The 17940-nt window shown below is 39.9% G+C and overlaps 1 protein-coding gene across 1 annotated transcript in view; it reads right to left on the reverse strand.

The window, feature by feature from the left end:
• The window catches only part of LOC106882056 (dihydroxyacetone phosphate acyltransferase-like), a 19876-nt gene extending 5375 nt beyond the window's left edge, over positions 1 to 14501 (reverse strand). Inside the window, exons 1-2 of the mRNA XM_014932617.2 lie at positions 14112 to 14501; positions 927 to 1103 (exon numbers count right to left, since the gene is read on the reverse strand). Of these exons, the coding sequence (XP_014788103.2) occupies positions 927 to 1103; positions 14112 to 14276 (342 nt within the window). The 5' untranslated portion in view covers positions 14277 to 14501. The remainder of the gene's footprint in view (positions 1 to 926; positions 1104 to 14111) is intronic.
• Positions 14502 to 17940: the final 3439 nt, after the last annotated feature.

A 17940-nucleotide genomic window follows, 5' to 3' on the forward strand; every position in this document is an offset into this window, starting at 1 on the left:
GTGACATGTGTAAGGATTTTTGAGCAAGATCGTGCCAGTGCCCCTGGACTGGCTCTTGTGTGGGTGGTACATAAAATACACGATTTTGAGCGTGGCCGTTGCCAGTACTGCCTGACTGGCCTTCGTGTGGGTCACACGTAAAAGCACCCACTACACTCTCTGAGTGGTTGGCGTTAGGAAGGGCATCCAGCTGTAGAAACTCTGCCAAATCAGATTGGAGTCTGGTGTAGCCATCTGGTTTCACCATTCCTCAGTCAAATCGTCCAACCCATGCTAGCATGGAAAGCGGACGTTAAACGATGATGATGATGATGATGACTGCCAGGAATCAAACTTGGAATCTTGGGGTTAGTAGCCCGTGCTCTGAACCACTACACCATATGCCAATGGGCATAGAACTGTTTCACTTGCTAGGTTTAAAGGTCTAGAAGAGAGTTCACAGGTTCTCCTAGATTTCTCAAGCCTTCGTAAGTTGACACCTGCAGGAAAAATATGTCCAGGAAGAGAATTTCAGAGGGATGATATTCTGGAAAGGAAGGCCCGGAGACAGTGTTTAGTGCAGGACCTGAGGGAGGGGGACATAAGAAAAAGTTATGAATGAGTCAACTAAAATTGGTTTAAGGAAATAAAATCTTTGATATCTATTTTAAAGAGACGGCTGCAAACTGAAAGCAGACAGAATGCAAAAATTTTTGGAAATGCTAAAAACCATTCTATATTGAATGCAGGTTACACTGTAATTGATGTTTTTGTTGGCAATATCATTTTGTTTTTCATATAAGAAATATTCAAATGACTTTACAATTCTTCAAATCAGTGAGAAATATTACCCTCATATAAATTAACACACATCTACAATTATTTAATCAACAATTCAAAGAAAAGGTTTTATCAAGTGGAAATTTTATGTGGTTTTTTTTTTTTACCTGTTGAATACCATCTTCATTAACATATATATGAGAAAAGAGTTGCTTGAACACTTTTACAAGAAAGAAAGCAAAACTCCGAATAGAAACCATATTAATGTTATGAGCCATTTCATCTAATATAACAGCAGCTTGATTTGTAAGTTCTGCAACTGAAGTTCCAGATTCCTGAGACAACTGTGAGATAAAAAAAAAAAAAATTTAAAAAAAGGAGAGGAAAAGAAAGCAAGTTTATTTCTGACAAAAGGTTTTACATTTCCATTTTATATTTTTACACCGTACTTATTAAGAATAGATCAACCAACAGAATTTTGGATATTTTCTACATTTGCTTCTGCATCATCTCATCTGCAAGATTACGATAAATAAATTAAACCTTTGGAAAGACCAATTCAATTAAATTTTCAACTTCCAAGTAAGCCTATTCTATTTAAGCTTTGCTTGACTAACCACTCTTGTATATATGAACTCAAAATGTTATAATGCCATATATCGATAGCACTAACTATACAAGTTCTATCAGCACATCTTATAATAATTCTGCTTGTCACTGTGTTACTTAGCCTGTCATTAACACTTTCACATGATTAAAAAGAGGGAGAGAGAAGGAGGGAGAAACGTTCATGACATGAGGTAGAGGGAATGTAATTGTAACATTTTCACATTAGTTGAAGGGAAAGAAAGGAGAAAGAAAAAGGAAAGAGAAAAAGAGGGTAAGGAGAAGAGTGAGACAGAAAGAGGAAGAAAGAAAACGGGGGAGGGAGAAGCATCCATGACATGAGGTAGGGGGAACGTAATATTTATTACGTGATTAAAAAAGTTAGTTGAAGGTAGAGGAAAAGTTAAAAATATAATTTTAGCAAAGGAGTGATGTTCTGATGGTGAGGTTAAAGAAAGGTGGAGAGAGAGGGGAGAGAAAGAGAGAGGGGAAAGAGAGAAGAGTGAGAGAGGTGGTGATGGTGGTAATTGGATAGTGAAAAGTGTATTTTACTTTAATTGAACTAAGTTTTTTATATCACCTATCACTTAATGCATGCGCAATTCTGTGAAATATTCAAGCTTATTTATGTGGCAGACATGCAATTTGACTAAAGATAGTATCATATGTATAGGATTTTTTTTTGTTTGTTTATAAGAAAATTGGAAAAATAAGAGTGAATATTTATTTTATGAGTGCTATGTATTATGTCTATGAAATTGTGCATAAAATATATAAAGTGTATATATAAAGTACAGTAAGTAACCATCATATTCTAATTTCTTTCACTTTTCGATGAGTAGCAGATGAACAACTATCTTTCCATATAGACACAACACAGGCTACGCTTTCAGGTTTTTTGGATAAAGTTTTCAGAAATAACCCAATAGGGTTGTTATTAATTCCATGAAATATTCACGGGTCCCACTTTAATACTTAGCAAGGTAACTTTCCTGATGTTATGTTGTTCTTTATATGGCTTTGCTGGTGAAGAAAGTAACCATGACCTACTGTAAAACCTCTAAAATGAGTGAAGAAAAGAATTCACAAGTTCTCTTCAAATTTCAAAATCAACTGCATCAAGAATCTATCTCAAAACAGGTACAGTCTGTCAAACAGGCTTCAACACATTTTCTGTCAATTCATTTAACTGACAAAGCTCTGGTCAATCTGAGGCTATGGTAAGGTTCAAATGGTACAGTTTGATACAACTAATACTTAACTATTTGCAATATTCACCTTCCAAACCCTCTGATTCAAGTTATCAGACACATTTTTATAGCTTTTAAATTGATTATGTGATAAAAATCAAGCTGATGAAAATTAAGAAGTCTCATAGGAAAATGAACTCTTTCAAGAATAGAAACAGGTGAGAACAGAAAAAAAAATTTACAAACTTAGTCATCTGTAGAATATGTTTAAAATAGGAGAATAAATTAAAGCCAGCCAAAATATTGAATAAATCTTGAACTGAAAATTTTGAAATTAGCAGTTAATTGACACCAAAATCCTTATGACTTACAATTCCATATAACCAATATTACATTACTAACAAATTCACTCAGGTGAAGGATCTTGAAGTAACATGTTCTATGAGGGAGATACCATTCTTTGTTCTTTCTCTCCTTGTTTATTTACATTCCAATAAAGACCTCAGAATATCTGTTTCAAATTGAGGCATTATTGAACTACTTATATTGGCATCTTGCTTCCTACATCTTCTAATGGAGAGAAGAGTGATATATACAAATTGTCCATTCAAGACATTCTTTCTGTAGATATTTATCCAAAAGTGAACCTTTCACCCTGATAGAATATGCTCATTGGCAGATTGGCAATACCAATAGTTCATAAAGGGTATTCTACAAAATATATAGACTCTACCAAATGTACAAAATATATTTAGTTCTACATAAGCAGTACTACAGAGAAGCACAAAAATGTGAGAATCTTGTCTGATAAAAAGGAATGCAGAAGATTTTTAGTTCTTTAATAGTAATATTGGTCCTTAGATATTAATGAAAAATATTCATTAGTTATTTAAATGATGATGATATTTTAAACTACAGTTTATCAACTGCCATGCACTTTTCATAATTGTCAACAGCTTATTGTGTAGTTCGAATATCACACTCCACAGTAATACGTTGCGTCTTGGTACATTTCATAATGATTTTCTTATCATTTATAAGTGACTGCTCCATTAAAAATTTTAAGTTGAAAATTAGAGTTTGTTAAAGATGAAACTGAGAATTTACTTTCCCCAGACTCTGCAATGTTTACTAGCTCTTTTATCTTCTTATTTATAAGGTGCAGACATGGCTGTGTGGTAAGAAGCTTGCTTCCTAAACATGGGTCTGGGTTCAGTTCCTCTGCATAGCACCTTGGGCAAGAGTTTTCTGTTATAGCCTCAGGCCATCCAAAAGCCTTATGAGTGGATTTGGTAGATGGAAACTGAAAAAAGCTTGTGTGTGTGTGTGTGTGTGTGTGTGTGTGTGTGTGTGTGTGTTTCTCAAATAATTACTGTTTGTTACTTTCTCCCATGTGCCACAAAATGCCAGCTAAGTTATCACACTTCTTTGCCTTTAATTGTACATCATTCAGCTATTTGTGTATCTACCCTGTTGATACTAAACTGTCTTTAATTTCATCTTATTTAATCTAACTTACCATAATCATAACATTGCCTTTAATACTCTGTTTCCTCATTTCTTCATTACATTCTCTATGAAAATATATCTCATCTTGCCCATCATAATTTTGCCTCTGTTTCCTCATTCCATTACTGTCTCTACTCTGGAAATGAACATATCCGTATTACTGCAATACACATGCTGCAGTTTGTATCCTTGGTACCAAAATGTGACTGAAAAGAACCTATCAATTAATTAACTTTTTTTATTTTTATCTACCTTTGCACTAACAAATCTTGCATAGTACTCAACTATTTTTACTACCTTTATTCACCCATCTTTGTATTAACCATGTTTGTATAGCACTCATTTCAGGTTGATGCAGCTAGTGTAATACAAATGAATGAATGATGATAGATTAAATGAGAGGACAACTACTATGACATGTCTGTTGACAAACACTCAATGAAACCTTCTTTTCAGATGCAGAATGCCTTCCTCCTCCTCCTTGTTCTTTCCCCTTCATATCCTTAGATTGGCATTGTCAATTTCAGCACATTGAAAGGTAGGCCTGGTGAGATTGTTGAGATGTGTGGTGCATTCAAGAAGAAAGGTAGAGGAGAGCTTCAGCCAAATTCCTCGCAGGCAAAAAACATTGGTATCAACTCTTCTGGGAAGATAACAGTGAAGGAGTAGGTGGCATGAGCATACTCCTGAGAAATATGTGGATAAGGTAATTGAGGAAGTGAAAGTGTGTGATAGGATACAGCAACAATTATCTCTGCCTAGCCTCCCTACCTTTCTTCCAGGGCAACCTATGTGATCCACCTTCATGTCCTCTTTCCCACCTGCCCCTCCTCTTTCTCCCCACTAGTCTGGATGCTGTATGGGATTGAGGAAATTGTAATTCAATTGAATTGAATAAACTATGTATAAAAGCTCTATGCCACCGGGTAAGTGTTTTCACAGTTCTTCTTTTCTGGTACTGACAAAAGACTCATAACAACTGCCTTCCCACTGCCACTCTCAAGTACACTATTTCAGGGCCATCAACATTGGCACAATGAAAGGTAGGTCCAGTGAGATTGTTAAAATGATGGAGTGTTGCCATGTCAATATATGCAGTGTGCAAGAAGTAAGATAGAAGGGGGCCTCTGCTAGATTCCTCACAGTTGGAAAACAGAGGTCCAAATTCTTCTGGATAGGCAGGAGCGATGGAGTGAGTAGTGTGAGCATGTTGTTAGCAAAAAAGTGGGTGGATAAGGTAATTGAGGTAGTCAGAGTATGCAATAGAGTTATTAAGCTGAGACTTATCGTAGATAAATTAGCATTTACATTTAACTCTGTCTATGCTCCACATGCTGGGCTGGCTGAAGGACCTTTTGCAGACTCCCTCAACAACAAATGACAGAGACTTGGTTATTGTGGCTAGTGACTTTAATGGACATGTTGGGTAGTATTCCCATGGATTCCATGGGGTGCATGGTAATTATGGCTTTAGCACCTGGAGTGAGGAGAGAACAGGGCTACTGGAGTTCTGTGATGCAAATGATCTCATGATTTGCAACACTAACTTCAGAAAGCCAGCCAGCCAGCCACCTAATCACTTATCAGTCTGGTAGGCACATAAGACTGATCTACTACCTCTTCACCTGGCAACCTGATAGGCAGATGCTCACAAATGTGAAGTCTTTCCCAGGTGAAGAATGTACACCTCAACATAGGCTATTAGTGACTTTAGAATAAGGGCTACAAAGACTCAGAAAAATAAACCACACTGGAAAAGAAAGTTATCGAAGCTCAAAGACCCAGTTAACCGACAGAAATTCAGAGACATTCTAATGAAAGTCTCTGACAACAAAGAGGAGGAAGTAGGGACATATAGCTTAGAGGACAATTGGAAGTTCCTGCGAAACAATATATTGAGGGTTGCAGGCCAAATCAGTGGCTGGTGCAAAGTCCCACCTAGAACTGCGGGTGACATGGTGGTGAAACAAGAAGGTGGACAGCACTATAAAAGCAAAAAGACAAGCCTGGAAAGACTGGAAAAATGGTGGAAGCAGAGAATTATATCAGGTAGCCAGAAGGGAAGCTAGGTGACAGGCTTACATAACAAAAGGAATAGCTGACGGTAAGAGGCTTGTCTATGTTCTGCAGCATTAGGATCAGCAGTGTCAAGTGCTCAGGATTGCAAAGCACTGTATCAGAGAGAATAGAGATGTGGAAGGTGATAAATGTGTGCAAATGGAAAATGGCATGCTTTCACTTAATGATTGAGAAGAAAGATGCATGGAAGTGCCACTATAAAAGGTTACTAAATGTGGAAAATGAATGAGAGAGGGGAGAGTCTTTCAAATATTGAAGTAACCAAACCATCAGAGTTGATGGCATCAATAATAGATAAGGCAATTAAGGATATGAAGTCAGGGAAAGCCCCTAAGCCATCAAAGTCACTACTGAGATGATTAAAATATCTGGTGGTGTAGGATAGAACCTAGTCACCCTTATAGTTAATCAAGTTATTCAGGAAGGTGTCATCCCGAATGACTGGTGTAGTAGTATTATAGTTAGCTGCTACAAGGGGATGCCTTAGATTGAAACAACTACAGAGGTATCACACTGTTAGACCAGATCATGAAAATTACTGAGAGAGCTATAGTTCAATTGATTAGGAATAGAGTTAAACTAGATGAGATACAGTTTGGTTTAGTGTATGGGAAAAGTACCACAAATGCTATCTTCCTAGTGAGACAGCTGCAGGAAAAGTATTTGGCCAAAAGAAAGCCATTGTACTTAGCTTTCATTGACCTGGAGAAAGCTTTTGACAGAGTCCCCTGCTTTGTTATATGGTGGTCTCAAAAGAAGTTAAGAGTAAAAGAGTTGTTTGTTAGAGCTGTACAAGTCATGTACATTGGTGCTGTTAGTAAGGTGAAAGTCAGCCACAAATACAGTGGTGAATTTAGCATACAAGTGGTTTGTTCACCAAGGTTCTGTTCTCAGCCTGCTCTTATTCATCATAGTTCTCCAGGCCATAACAGTGGTATTCAAAACTGGATGCCCATAGGAACTACTTTATGGTGATGACATCACTCTTATTGCAGAATCTGGAACACAATTGGAGAAAAAATTCCAGGTATGGAAGCAAAACCTGGAATCAAAGGGCCTTAAAGTTAACCTAGCAAAGACCAAAGTTTTTGTTAGCAAGAAAGAAGATAAAACTCTTCCCGTCAAGTAAATGGCCCTGCTCAATATGTAGGAAAAGTGTTAGAAGTAATTCCATTCGCTGCACCTAGTGCAAGTTATGGATACATAATAGGTACAGTGAAATCACAGGTAGATTAACAGATAAAATCATTTTCATATGTGGCAGATGTGCAGAAACTATAAGCACTAAGAGCACACGAGACTTAGATTCTCTTAAATGCACAGGAGGCTCTCTTGAGGTTGTAGATAGTTTGTAAATTTGTAATGATGGAGGATGTTCTGAAAGTATTGTTTCTAGAATAAAAATAGGATGGAGGAAGTTCAGACAGCTATTATTTCTGTTGACAACAAAAGGACTCTCTCTCAGAGTGAAAGGTAGATTGTATGATGCTTGTGTGCAAACAGTTATACTCCATGGTAGTGAGACATATGCTCTAAATTCGGAAGACATGCATAGACTAGAGAGAAATGAAAGCAGTATGCTCTGCTGGATGTGCAACATCAGTGTGCATGTATGACAAAGTACAAAAGTATTGAGAGAAAAGTTGGGTATAAGAGGAATCAAATGCAGCATGCAAGAGAGAAGACTACATTGGTTTGGACATGTGATGAAGACAGCTGTATAAAGAAGCACCAATCACTGAAATGGAGAATACCTATGGAAGAGGGAGACCCAGGAAGACATGGGATGAAGTGGTAAGGACCAACCCGAGGATGCTGGGCCTCACAGAAGAAATGACAATGGACTGAGATGTCTGGCAATATGAAGTTCTTGAGAAGACCCACCCATGTCAGCAAAACTGAATTCTAGAAGCACTGTGTTCCACACACACATAATAAGGAAACTTTACACACACCCTACCCACATGTAACAAGAAAACTTTTCACAAACCCTATCCCAACAAACCAAACTACATCTCTTCTCTCCCTCACATCTCCACTATCATGCACTATGCTTTTCTCTCACCACCGAATCCTGTCCTCAGCCCTGTTCATTGTATCATAGCTATCCAGTAGCCCCACCTCTATATACTCAGGTTTTCACCACTCTCTACCTTCCTCTACCCCCACTCTCTACTCCTGCTTCTTTAGCAATGCCCTGCCACTCATATTATGACCTTCGTACCTCAAGGGTATGCCCTGGCACTTGCCACCATCTCTCTCTCTCTTCTTCTACTCAACCATCCCATTTTCTGATCTCTGTCCGTTTTGCATATGCCCAGCATTTTGTCATCATCTCTCTCCTGCTGTCTCCCACTCTCTCTCTCTCTCCTTCTCATCATCTCCCTCAGGTTGAGTAACCATGTGTCTCCTTTACAGCAGCACACTTGTTTCTGTCCTCATTTTTCTCTCTCTCTCTGGCCATGTCTCTCTGTCTCACTATAACCTTTCATCATGACACAAGATCACCTCCTCCAATGCCCCCTCCCCTCTCAAAGGATCTTTGTCTTGCAAGTTACCTGGTGACCCTACTAGTGCTGGTGCCACTTAAAAAGCATCCAGTCCTCACTGTAAAATTATTGGCATTTGGAAGGGTATGCAGCTGTAAAAATCATGCTAAACTGACCTTGCCTGTGCTTGTGCCACAAAAAACACTCAGTCCAAAAAACACTCTGATGGCTGGTGTTAGGAAAGGTATCCAGCCATAAAATTGCTACCAAAACAGACACAGAAAAATGGTGCAAGCTCTACCTGGCCAGCTCCTGTCAAACCGTCCAACCCATGTCAACATGGGAGGTGTTAAATGATGATGATGATGATGATGCCCCTCAAACAGGTCTACCAAATGAACAAAAGGATTGTTTTTTTTTATCATATGCTTTTGCAGACTACCTCAAAGACAAATAACAGTGACCTTCTCTTTGCGGACATGTTGGGTGTCTTTGCAGTGTGCATGGTGTCCATGCAGTTGGTTCCTGTAATGAGGAGGGAACAAGGCTTCTGGAGTTCTGATGCAAATAACCTAATGATCTGTAACACCAACTTCAGGAAGCCTGCCAGTCACTTGATAACCTATCTCATTGTTGGCCATACTAGCCAGATTGACTACATTCTCAGCAGAAAGCAAGATACATGGTTGATTAAAAATGCAAAAGCCTTCCCTGGTAAAGAATGTACCCCTCAGCATAGGTTTCTTATTAGTGACTTCAGATAGATACAGGCTAGAAAGAAGGATCTAGAAGCTTAAGGATCCTTTGAATAGTCAAAAATTTAGAGGCATCCTAACTGATGCATTTGATAAGGAGGAGAAGTTACAGACATGTAACATAAAAAGATGACTAGAAGTTCCTATGAGACAACTTACTAAGAGCCACAGACCAAATTTGTGACCGGGGCAAAATCCCAACCAGACCTAGGATAACATGGTGGTGAAACAGTGTAGTTGATAGAGCCACTGGAGCAATGAAACAGGACTGGAAGAGTGACAGTTGCAAAGAACTATATTAGGTATATAGAAAGGAAACAAAGTACATTTAACCAAGGAAAAGGCAGAAAGGAAGAAGTTTGTCAATGTTCTGCAGTGTGAGGACATGCAGCTAGAGAAGTTTCAATTTGCAAGGGAGTGTGTCAGGGAAAATCATGATGTAGGAGAGAAGTGCGTTTGCATGAATGATGGTTCAATGGTAGTTAGTGACTCTGTAAAGAAAAAGGCTTAGAAGTGCCACTGTGAAAGGCTGCTAAATGTAGAGAACACATTGGAAAGGGAAGTCTGCCTAATGTGGATCTAAAAGAGGGACCAGCTATCCAAATAGACAGTAGCTTGGTAGATAAAGCTATGAAGGTTATGAAGACAGGAAAAGCACTGGCCTACCAGGAATCAATGCTGAGATACTTAAAATATCTGGTGGAGTGCAATATGGCCTACTCACCTGCATAGTGAATCAGGTTGTCCACAAGGGAGTCATATCCAATGACTGGTGTAGCAGCATTATAGTCAACAGCTACAGAAATAATTACAGCAGTATTAAATTGTTGGACCAGGTAATGAAAGTTACAGAGAGGTTCATAGCTCTGCTAGTTAAGAAGATAGCCTAGATGAGATGCAGTTTCATTTTGTGCCAGGGAGAAACACTACCGATGCTATATTCTTGGTAAGACAGCTGCAGAAGTACTTAGCAAAATTAGATCCCTGCACTTGGCTTTTATTGACATGGAGAAAGCTTTTGACAGGGTCCGCTGCCCCCTTATCTGGTTGTCAATGCAGAAGCTAGGGGTAGATGAGTCGTTGGTGAGAGCTGTACAAGACATGTACAGGGATGCTGTCAGTAAGATGAAAGTTGGCAACAAGCATAGCAATGAATTAAGTGTACAGATAGAAATTCACCAGGGATTAGTTCTTAGCCCCTTCTTGTTCATCATAGTCCTCCAAGCAATAACAGTGGAATATAAGTCAAGCTGTCCCTGGGAGTTCCTCTATGTTGATGAACTTGATCTTATAGCTGAATCACTACTAGAACTAGAGAAGAAATTTCAGGAGTAAGCAAGATCTGGAATCAAAGGGCCTTAGAGTTAATTTAGCAAAGATCAAAGTCTCAGTAAGTAAGAAAACAGACAAATCACAAATCCTTTCAGGGAAATGGCTCAGCCCCATATGTAGAAAAGATATAAGTAGAAACTTAATAAGTTGTACCTGGTACAAGCTATGGACACAATGGGTGCAACAGTATCAGAGGAAGGTTAACAAAGAAAGTATTCTTTGTGCATGGCAGATGTGTAGGCACAATAAACACTAGGAAAGTACAAAAATAGACTTCATCAGACACCTGGTGGGGGATATTTAGAAGTAGTAGTCAGCAGTGGAGGTGAATGCTCTGAGTGCATAGTTGCTAGATTAAGAATGGGCTGAGCAAAGTTCAGAGAGCTTTTATCTTTGTTGGTAACAAAGGGCCTCTCCTTCAGAGTGAAAGGCAGACTGTATGATGCCTGTGTGCAAACAGCCATGCTACAATGACAGTGAAACATGGGCTGTGACTGCAGAGGACATGCAAGGGCTTGAAAGAAATGAAGTTAGCATGCTCTGCTTGATGTGCAATGTCAATGTGCATGCACGAAAGTGTAAGAGTCTAAAGAGGAAAATTGGGTATAAGAGGTACCAGATGTGGTGTGCAAGGGAGAAGACTGCTCTGGTATGGTCATGTGATGTATATGGACAAGGACAGCTGTGTAAAAAAGTGCCAATCTCTAACTGTGGAGGGAACCTGTGGAAGAGGTAGACCCAAGAAGACATGAGACGATGAGGTGAAATATGATCTTTGGATGTTGAGTCTCACAGAAGTGATGACAAGTGACAGAGACTTTTAGTGATTTGCTGTGCTTGAGAAGACATGTCAAGCTAAGTGAAATTATGGTTGTGACCAGTGCCATGTAAAAGGCAACCATGCAAGTGACACATAAAAACACCTTGTACACTCTATTGGATTGGTTAGCATTAGGAAGGGCATCAAACCATGCAAACATAGACTGGAGCCTGATGCAGCTCTCCAGCTTACCAGCCCCAGTCAAACCATCTTACCCATAGTAGCTTGATGATGATGATGGTGGTGGTGGTGGTGGTGGTGTGTGTGTGTGTGTGCTTGCTTATGAGATGGTTTCAAAAAGTTCCCAAACTAGTTCTGTAGTGTGCCAACAGATAGCAGTATCAAATTGTTGGACCAGGTAATGAAAATTACAGAGAGGGTCATAGTTCTACTAATTAAGAAGAGAGCCTAGATGAGATGTAGTAAGAGCTAGCAGTGACTTTCATGAGACAGTGTGCCAAGTGGCATCACTGTTTACTTTGCAAGTTGTGAAATTTGTGTTTTTGTAATCACATGTATGCTGTAGTCTGCAATTTTGTCATGGACAGGAAATTGGAACAAAGAGCGAACATGAAAGTCTGCTACAGAGATGTTGAACATGCTTCAGCAAGTTTACGACAATAAGGCAATGAGTTGTATGCAATGTTTCAAGTGGTACAGGTGCTTCAAAAGTGGAAGAACATCCCTGGAAGACGATGAGCAATCTGGAAGACCTGCCATGAACATTACCCCCTAGAATGAGGAGAAAATTCACCAGCTTGTGCATAAGGCTCGTCAGAAGACAATCAACAACATTGCTGATGCTGAGGTCTGTTGTATGGGTCCATGCAGGCAATCCTAACATCTGAATTGAACATGTGGTGTGCTCTGACAAGTTTATCCCCAACCCGCTGACCATTGAGCAGAAAGAACATCACATCGATGTCTGCCAAGATCTCCGTCAGCACGCTGCTGATGACCCATCTTCCTTGTCGAGGATCATCACCAGTGACAAGAGTTGGGTCTACGGGTACAACCCTGAGATGAAGCAGCAGTCATTACAATGGGAGAGTCCGTCATCTCCACGACCAAAGAAGGCATGACAGAGCTGCACCTTGATCAAGAGCATACTCACTGTTTTTTTTTTTTTGGCATCCACAGTATTGTGCATTGGAAATTTCTAACCGGGGACTAGACTGTCAGTCAAGAGTTCTACTGCAACATTTTGAAGTACTTAAGGGAGAACATTCAGCGAAAGTAACCAGATATGTGGAGCACGAAGAATTGGATTCTTCATGATGACAATGCAACCTAACACTAAGCTCTCCTCACTCATGAGTTTCTCACCAAAAACAACATGGTATTATTTTCACACTCACCCAATTCATCAGATTTAGCACTTGTGGACTTCCATCTCTTTCCCAAGATGAAAATACAGCTCAAAGATCACTGTTTTAATAGCGTTATCGAGATCAAGAACGAATCACAAAAGGTCCTTGACTCACTTACAGAAAATGACTTCCAGGCCAGATTCCAAAAGTAGCAGGAATACTGGGACCAGTGTATTGCTGCACAAGGCAACTATTTTGAAGACGATGTTAAAACTTAGGTAAATATAGGCGCAGGAGTGGCTGTGTGGTAAGTAGCTTGCTTACTAGGGGTTGCTGATCTGTGGGCGTCGGCGCCCCTCTCATTTTTCATATGTATCATCCTTTCCTTCTACATCTGTCTTTGTCCAGCCCTAGCTACGGCCATTCTATGTAAAGCCTATATGGCTAATTAATGAAATAAAGTAGCTTGCTTACTAACCACATGGTTCCGGGTTCATTCCCACTGCATGGCACCTTGGGCAATTGTCTTCTACTATAGCCTCGGGTCAACCAAAGCCTTGTGAGTGGATTTAGTAGACGGAAACTGAAAGAAGCCTGTCGTATATATGTATATATATATATGTATGTATGTATTTGTGTGTCTTTGTTTGTCCTTCCAACATTGCTTGACAACCAATGGTGGTGTGTTTACGTCCCTGTAACTTAGAGGTTCAGCACAAGAATCCGATAGAATAAGTACTAGGCTTCCAAAGAATAAGTCCTGGGGGCGATTTGCTTGACTAAAGGCAGTGCTCTAGCATGGCCGCAGTCAAATGACTGAAACAAGTAAAAGAGTAAAAGAGTATGTAAGTTATTTTTTATTAAACCTAACTAGTTTGGGAACTTTTTGATACTACCTCATACATCCCTGTAACTTAGCAGTTTGGCAAAAGAAACCAATATAACAAGTACCAGACTTTAAAAAAAGTACTGGGGTCAATTCATTCAACTAAAAATTCTTCAAGGTGGTGCCCCAGCATGGTCACAGTCTAATGACTGAAAAAAATAAAATAAAATACTATTGATTATATGATATTTAATAACAATTTCAAATTCTCATGTTAGAAAAGTTATGTAAATCTATTGGATTTTCTTTCATTCAACTGATATATATTGTTGGCTAACCTAATACTGAACAGCAAATACGAAGTTATAAAGAAGAAAAACTATGGAAATACTGTCACAATATACATAATACAAAATATAAATTCAAAACAACATACCTTTTCCAATATATACTGAACTCGTTTACTTTTTAAAACATCCTTTTTAATATCAGCTGAGCTGCGTGGTTTGTTGAAACAGTAAACAGGAATGTCTTCTCTAGTTCTTGTGGCCCATCGAAAATCACTAGAAGACCGTCTGTCATCTAAAATATCTTCATACATATCTTTGTGACGTTCAGATATATGTTTACGATTATCTAAATAAAAGAAATATTTCAGAAAATTATCATCATTTTATGTATATCTGGAGGCATGGGTTAGATGGGTCTTCAGGTAGTGCAGTCAATATCATTCTTCATACATTGACAAGTAACACCAGGCGTTTAATGATGATGATGATATCTGTGTATATATTTATATTGATAGACACATACATATAAAGCACAAATAAATAAAAATAATAGTTACAAATAAAAATAAAATAAAAACAACTAAAGAATGAAAAATAACCACTACAGAGACGGATGCTTCAACGAAGACATGTAGATTTGTGCTGCATCCAAGAAGTAAAGGTGGAGATTAGCTTCTGCTAGGTTCCTCACAGGTAAAGAACATAGGTATAAGATTTTCTGGGCAGGGAACACTGACGGGGTCAGGGGTGTGGGTATACTTCTTGTGGAGAAATAGGTTGATAAGGTAATCAAGGTAGTCAGAGTCTGCAACAGAATACTTAAGATTAGATTAGTGTTGCAACATGGATTGGCAACTATTATCTCAGCTTATGCCCCACAGCCCGGGCTACCTGATGGAGAGAAAGACCGATTTTATGACACCCTCTTGCAGACTACCTTGTCAACGAATGACAGGGACCTTCTCTTTGAGGCTGGCAACTTCAAGGGGCATGCTGGACAACATGCAGGGGGCTTCCATGGCGTACATGGAGACTATGGTTTTGGTTCCCACAAGAGGAGGGAACCAGGCTGCTGGAGTTCTGCAATGCATATGATCTTATAGTTTGTAATACTAACTTCAGGAAACCTGCCAGTCACCTATTTGCCTACCGATCTGGTGGACACACTAGTCAAATTGATTACATCCTCGCTAGAAAACGGGAAAGATTGCTACTTATGAATGCCAAAAATCTTCCCATGTGAAAAATGCACACCACAACATAGATTAGTAGTTAGCGACTTCAGGATCAGGGCTAAATAGATGCCCAGAAGACAACCAGCATGGAAAAGAAGGGTCTGGAAGCTTAAGGATCCTGCAAATAGACAGAAATTTAGAGACAAATTATTTGAAGCTTTTGATGAAATAGAGGGGGATATAGCATCACATGACGTGGAAGACAACTGGAGGTTTCTATGGGACAACCTGCTGAGGGATACTGACCAGATCTGTGGATGGTGCAAAGTCCCCTCTCGACCCAAAATAATGTAGTGGTGGAACAATGTAGTTGACAAGGCCATTAGGGAAAAGAAACAGCATGGACGGACTGGAAGAACGGTGGTAGCAGGGAATTGTATCAGATTACTAGAAGGGAAGCTAGGAGACAGGTTTACTTAGCCAGAGGGGAAGCAGATAAGAAAAAAAAATTGCCAATGTTCTGTATTGTGAGAAACAAAGACTTGAAGAGTTTCGTATTGCAAGACAGTGTGTGAGAGAGAATCGAAAGAGAAATGTGTCCACATGGATAATGGTTCACTTGCATTTAATCAGACTGCAAGGAGAGAGACTTGGAGACGCCACTAAGAAAGGTTGCTAAATGAAGAGAATGAATGGGAGAAAGAGCGTCTGCAGAATGTCGACCTAACAGAGGGACCAGCTATCTGAATTGACAGTACCTTGGTAGACAAAGCAATAAAGAGTATGAAGACAGGGAAAGACCCAGCCCATCAGGAATCACCAGAGAGATGCCTAAAATATCTAGCCATGCTGGCTATTGTCTAGTCACCTGTATAGTCAACCAGCCGATACATGAAGGAGTCATACCCAATGACTGGTGTAGCAGCACCACAGTCAACTGCTACAAAGGTAAACATGATACATTTGATACGAATAATTACAGAGGTATCAAGTTGTTGGATCACATAGTGAAAGTCACAGAGAGGGTCATAGCTCAACTAATTATGGAGAGAGAGTCAGTTTAGATGAGATACAGTTTGGGTTTGTGCCAGGGAAAAAGCACCACTGATGCTATATTTCTGGTAAGACAGCTGCAGGAGAAATACCTAGCCAAAGATAAACCTCTGTACCTGGCTTTCATTGACATGGAGAAAGCCTTTGACAGGGTCCCCCGACCCTTTATCTGGTGGTCAATGAGGAAACTAGGGATAGATGAATGGTTAGTGAGAGCTGTACAAGTCATGTAAAGGGATGCTGTGATATAAGGTGTGGGTTGGCAACAAGTATAGTGAAGAATTCCGGGTAGGGGCAGGTGTCCACAAAGGATCAGTCCTCAGCCCCCTCTTATTCATCATAGTCCTCCAAGACAGGATGCCCCTGGGTGCTCCTCTATGCTTATGACCTTGCTCTAATTGCTGAGTCACTATCAGAACTAGAGAAGTTTCAGGTATGGAAGCAAGGTCTAGAATCGAAGGACCTTAGAGTCAACCTAGCACAAACCAAAGTCTTAATAAGTAAGGAGGAAAACAAATCACAAATCTCTTCAGGTAGATGGCCCTGCTTGATCTGTAGAAAAGGTGTAGGTAGAAACTCCATAAGATATACCCAGTATAAGCTATGGACACACAAGAGGTGCAGGAAGGAAGGCTAACTGGGAAGACAGATTTTGTGTGTGGCAAATGCTTGGGGGCAATAAACACTGAAAATGTGCAGAAAACGGCTTCTGTCACATGCCACGGGGAAAAACTACAAGTAGTTAATAGCTTCTGTTACCTAGGTGACCATGTCAGTAGCTGGGGTGAATGCTCTGAGAATGTAGCAGCTAGAATAAGAATAGTCTGGGCAAAGTTCAGAGAGCTCCTACCTCTGCTGGTGACAAAGGGCCTCTCACTCAGAGTAAAAGATAGACTGTATGACGCATGTGTGCGAACAGCCATGCTACATGGCAGTGAAACATTGGCCATGACTGCTGAAGACATGCATAAGCTTGCAAGGAATGAAGCTAATATGCTCTGCTGGATGTGTGATGTCAGTGTGCATACACGACAGAGTGTAAGCGCCCTGAGAGAAAAATTGGACATAAGCATCAGATGTGGTGTGCAAGAGAGACAACTGCGCTGGTATGGTCATGTGTTGCATATCGTTGAGGACAGCTGTGTGAAAAAATGTCACACCCCAGCAGTAGAGGAACCGTGGAAGAGGTAGACCCAGGAAGACCTGAGATAAGGTGGTGAAGCATGACCTTCAAATGTTGGACCTCAAAGAGGCAATGACAAGTGACTGAGACTTTTTGGAGTTATGCTATGCTTGAGAAGACCCGGCAAGCCAAGTGAGACCATAACTGTGGCCTATGCCAGTGCAGCATAACCGGCCCATTTAAGAGTACCCTTCAATTATTGGACAATAAACTGTGCTTGTGCAGACTTGTTGAGTCAAGTGATTGGCATGTAAAAAGTACCATTTGAACGTGGTTGATGCCAGTGCTGCCTGACTGGCTCCCATGCCAGTGGCACGTAAAAAGCAACATTCGAGTATGATCGTTGCCAGTGCCGCCTGACTCCTATGCTGGTAGCATGTAAAAAGCACCATTCAAACATGGCCGATGCCAGTACTGCCTGACTGGCCCTCATGCTGGTGGCACGTAGAAAGCACCTACTACACTCTTAGAGTGGTTGGTGTTAAGAAGGGCATCCAGCTGTAGATTTTACCTTCATTAAAACTGAATGAAATTTAAGAGTATTTTAGAATATCTAATGGAATT

Source organism: Octopus bimaculoides, chromosome 11, assembly GCF_001194135.2.
Source record: "Octopus bimaculoides isolate UCB-OBI-ISO-001 chromosome 11, ASM119413v2, whole genome shotgun sequence".
Lineage (NCBI taxonomy): Eukaryota > Metazoa > Mollusca > Cephalopoda > Octopoda > Octopodidae > Octopus > Octopus bimaculoides.